The sequence below is a fragment of the Galeopterus variegatus genome, unplaced genomic scaffold (genome assembly GCF_000696425.1).
Source record: "Galeopterus variegatus unplaced genomic scaffold, G_variegatus-3.0.2 Scaffold5297, whole genome shotgun sequence".
Classification (NCBI taxonomy): Eukaryota; Metazoa; Chordata; class Mammalia; order Dermoptera; family Cynocephalidae; genus Galeopterus; species Galeopterus variegatus.
Genome location: NW_007731408.1, coordinates 131,092 through 135,812, shown reverse-complemented (window position 1 = coordinate 135,812; position 4,721 = coordinate 131,092). Strand labels below are relative to the sequence as shown.

The window sequence follows — 4,721 nt, the reverse complement described above, 5'->3', positions numbered from 1 at the left end:
GCTCACTGGCTGAGCGTGGTGCGGGTGGAACACCGAGGGTTGCGATCCCGTTACCGGTCAGTAAAAAAAAAAAAAAAGACAAAAAAAAGGAAAAAAAAAAATTCATGGAAACATTTGTATTACCTTTTAATTCTATTTTTCCATGAACTTTTTGGAGCACCCTCATACGTACCTGTTTCCTGGCCCTCAGATAGTTTTATGCTCCTAGGGAAGTATTCCCCTTACCCTGCCATGAGAATCACTGGGCTATTGTTTTTCAGAATTTTTCCTAGCAGTGAGACAAAAAATGGTTTTCCTGTCATCGGACTTCTCTCTAAGACAGCGTTGAGCTACTTTGTGTCTCTGTGTACACCTACAGTTTGTTTAAACATGTGTGCTTTACATATATGTGTGTCATTAGCAGCCATTCTTTAAAGGGGTTTGAATCTAAGTAGAATCTTCTGTCCTTTTGGTCACTCATGCTGTTGTTCAGTGAGCAGCCTGGTTGTCCAGGTTGCTGATTCCAGGCTCCTGGATCTAAGAATGGTATTTTTGTAGCACACTGAAAAAATTTCATAGATACCCAAGACTACATTCCTGTCAACTTCTTCAAGAGGAAAGTTGCAGAATAATGTTCATGGAAAAAATAAAGGAATCATTCAATAAATAAGTAAATGAAGAAAATAAATAGTACAGGTTTCTGATGTAATCTTTTTTTGTAAAAAAATTAAAAAGTAGGTGTATACGTCTGTATTTGCATGTATATAAGTGCATCACAGAAGACCAAGGGAAGGTACAGTGTTTAATTTTGGTGGGATTATAGGTTTCTCAAAATTTTCTTTTTTAAAATTTCTTTATAATAAGAAAAAAACCCAATAGTTATTGGGTTTTTTATAATAAGAAAAAAACCCAATAGTTATTATTATTTTTAATAACTAAAACAAAAACAAAAAAGAGAAGCCAGGTAGGTTGACCGCAGTTTTAGGGGAGGGGCTGTGCAGGTGTGAGGCCCCCCTGAGCGGGCTGTGCCTGGCACAGGGCACAGCACACTGGCTCAGCCTGGGCCTGGCTCCGGGACACCAGGTTTGGCTGTTCAGACCTGTTCACGTGTTCCTGAGGCTGCTGGGTGCAGACACCTTCCTGCTGGCCTGTTTTCTCTTCCAGTGGATAGAAGCTGTCGTTCAAGTCCATTCAGCCTACTTTGTCCAGCGGTGTTGGAGGGTGGGAAGGAGCCAGGTTTGACATTGTTTCTGTGCCTCTTGGGTGCTGAGCATCCCTCCACACAAGGCTGGTGGCCCACGATGGTCTTGCTGTGCCTGGGCATGGGAGTATCCACATCCACAGGCCTTCCTGCATCAGCTGGCAGGGCAGCCAGGCTCCTGCACCTGCCTCTCCTGGAGCCAGCAGACAGTGCATCAGCACGAGCCACTCTGAAAACAGTGTGGAAATTCCACCCCGGGGACCTCTGGGAAGGAGCAGCCCTGAGTCCATGGCTGGCTTGTGGCCACAGCAGAGCCTATTCAGTGGGAACGCTGATGACCTGGCAGCTGAGGTGACCTCCAGCTTCTCGCTGTGGGCTGGCATGGGAGACACAGCTCTTTGTGGTCATTCATCAGCCAAGCCATCAGCTCCTTGGGGCCAGGGCTGGTCCTCGCTACTTACTTTGGGGGCTGGGCACAGGAGGCAGGAATGATAAGTCACAGGGGTGATAGTCACCACAGCTGTGTCTTTTCTTGCAGAGAAAGTCTACTCATGTGACCAGGAGAGGCAGAGTGCCCTCGAAGAGGCTCAGCAGAATCCCCGTGAGGGCATTGTCATCCCTGAGTGTGCCCCTGGGGGGCTCTATAAGCCAGTGCAGTGCCACCAGTCCACTGGCTATTGCTGGTGTGTGCTGGTGGACACGGGGCGCCCACTGCCTGGGACTTCCACACGGTAAGCCCACCCAGAGCTGTCCTGCACCTCAGGCTGGATCCTAGGACAAGAGGACAGCTTCTTCTTACGTGGTATCTCCTGGCTTTTCTGCCTTGGTTGGGTGGAGTCAGGTCACAGGAGAGCAGCTTTTCCATACATGAGCAGATGAGGTTCTGGTAGAAAGGCCCTGGGACCTGTATCCTGGTCACAGAACTGTCCCTTTTTAGCTGTGGACCTCAGAAAAGTACTCAGCCTCTCTGAACCTGTTTCCTGATGAGAAGATATTGCCTTCCCTGAGTCACTAGGTTCTATGGATCAAAAACAATCCCGTATGCAGATCTAAGGTGACATCATTATCATGCATCAATGGTTAAAATGACATGCCTGAACATGTCTCAATGGGAACGTTTATGCAGGGCTTGCCTTGTAGCTGCTGGACGGTGCAGGGAATATTTTGCTGCAAACTGTGGGCGCTCTAGGCTTAGTGACAACACAGATCAGACATGCCTGAACATGTCTCAATGGGAACGTTTATGCAGGGCTTGCCTTGTAGCTGCTGGACAGTGCAGGGAATATTTTGCTGCAAACCGTGGGCGCTCTAGGCTTAGTGACAACACAGATCGTTGCTGGGCAGTGGGGGCTGAAGGAGGCTTAGGTGCCAGCCCCTCCCAGCCCTGTGTATCTCTCTCTTCCCAGCTACGTGATGCCCAGTTGCGAGAGTGATGCCAGGGCCAAGAGTGTGGAGGTGGACGACCCCTTCAAGGACAGGGAGCTACCAGGTGGGAGACGTGTTGCCCCTGCTGGTGACTTTGCCTCTTCCCCCTCCCCCCCATCCTGCAGAAGCAGCTGCCTCTTGTGGGGCTGTTTCCCTGTCTGTGAGATGGAGTGGGGATGCCAGGCAGGGGCGTCACAGGAGCACGGAGCCAGGAGCTGTGGAATCTACCTCCCAGTCTGGGATCTGTCCCTAATTAGTCCTGTGCCCCTGAGCACATGGTTTCTCTTCCTTTGCCTCTTTGTCTCTTGTGTCTTTGTCTTTAAAATGTACTCACTGGTTTAAACTCCTGTCCCTTCAATTCTATAGTTCCTTCTTTATCTGAGGGTGATTGGAACAGTGTTTTCGGGGCTGTGGACCAGTTTTTCGAGGGCCAAGAAGAGAAGATAGTTTACGGGGAGTGGCTGTCCTGAGGGGTGTGAGCAGTGTCAGTTGCCTGCCTTGCAGAGTGTTTTCACAATGATCTCTGGTGACACAGGATGGCCATGGAGTGTGGCATGAGACATGTAGGTAGGGGCCCAGGACTTCAAACTGCTGTGCGGGGTTCCCCTTATTTATGGCAATTTCTGCCTGCGAGTCACAATGAGGTTACTAAATATCAGTGGCTTGGAATTCTGTAGTCTTTACTCAGCACAAGATCGGATCAGTGCTGGTGGGAAGTAGGGACACCTTCCCACGACCCATTGGGACTCCGAAGTAAAACAAACTGAAAGCAGAGTGTCCTGAAATGCAGGGGTTTTCCTTGTGAGGTTTGTAGAAATCACCCTGCCACAGGAATGGAGTTGTGGAGGCCAGAGCACCTCCTTTCAGCTATTCTCTCAACAAATGTGAATTGAGATTCTACTTTGTGCCAGGCACTGGGTATGATCTAGTGATCAAAATTGGCATGAACCTTCCAGAGTGGAGGAGACAGAATGTATACAAATGGATGAATGCATGCATATGTAAATAGTCGTGACAGGTACTCTGAAGGAAAAGAGCAAGGCACTGTGAGGATGACAGGGACGACCTGCTTTGGATCCCATGGCTTCTCTGAGAATGTATGTTCAGCTTGAGACCTGGAGGCTCTGGAGAGAGGAGAGAGTGAAGGGGATGCCTCAGAGAGTAGGACCGTGGTATTGCTGAGGGCCCATTGGTGCTGGTGATCATGAATCTATAGGAACACGCACCTATCCAGTTGTGTGGTGGTGTTTCCCCAGATATACTCAGATACATGGGTGTAGACGTGGAAAAGGCAAATCTATGAGAAGATTCATCTGCGCTTGGGGTTTTGCTGGAATAGTGCAAGAGGAAAAGAGGACCAAAGGACTTGGGAGTATTTACAAGGGAGGTTCTATAAATATAATCTAAGCTGGATTAGAGAAGTGAAAAAGGAGGAGGTTCTTGGATAGATAAAGTGGTAGGTCCACTGAAGTCAACTTTGGCCATCGTGAGTGCTCTCCCTCCTGGTGCTCCCACAGCACTGGGTTCTTATCCTAGGGTAGCGTTTTTCACACTCTGGGATGACCGCCTAGCCATTGGCTGGAGTTTCTCAGTATACTGTGAATTTCAGGGAGAAAGGGACCCTGCGTGTTGCTCACTGTTGTATCCTTAGCATTTATTGTAGCACCTGAGTTGGTACTCAGCAAAAATCTGTGGAATGGAAGAAAATTAAAAGCATTGTTATTCATTTGGTCTGATGGTCCCTTGTGGGCTGTGGGTAGAAGAACTGTGGAGGTGTATGAAAATCATCTGAGCAGTGAACAAATCCTAAAAGTAAAATCTGACTGGCCAAGAAGGACTTTCAGAGGATCGGGAAAGGATGGTAGTCGGGGAAGCTGTTACTTAATTATTTACCCAGCATCTGCCTTCAAATCTCATTTTATCTTTTAGGCTGTCCAGAAGGGAAGAAAATGGAATTTATCACCAGCCTACTGGATGCTCTCACCACTGACATGGTCCAGGCCATTAACTCAGCAGCGCCCACTGGAGGTGGGAGGTGAGAATGTGAGCAGGACTCAGGCCCAGTAGGGAACGTGGGGCCCTTGACTTTTCAGATGCTGAGGGAGGCTGGTGGGGG

At 48.6% G+C, this 4,721-nt stretch overlaps 1 protein-coding gene across 1 annotated transcript in view; it reads left to right on the top strand.

The window, feature by feature from the left end:
• The window catches only part of LOC103604638 (SPARC-related modular calcium-binding protein 1-like), a 27,782-nt gene that overhangs the window by 6,644 nt on the left and 16,417 nt on the right, over nucleotides 1–4,721 (top strand). Inside the window, exons 2-4 of the mRNA XM_008589216.1 lie at nucleotides 1,719–1,911; nucleotides 2,587–2,669; nucleotides 4,535–4,640. Of these exons, the coding sequence (XP_008587438.1) occupies nucleotides 1,719–1,911; nucleotides 2,587–2,669; nucleotides 4,535–4,640 (382 nt within the window). The remainder of the gene's footprint in view (nucleotides 1–1,718; nucleotides 1,912–2,586; nucleotides 2,670–4,534; nucleotides 4,641–4,721) is intronic.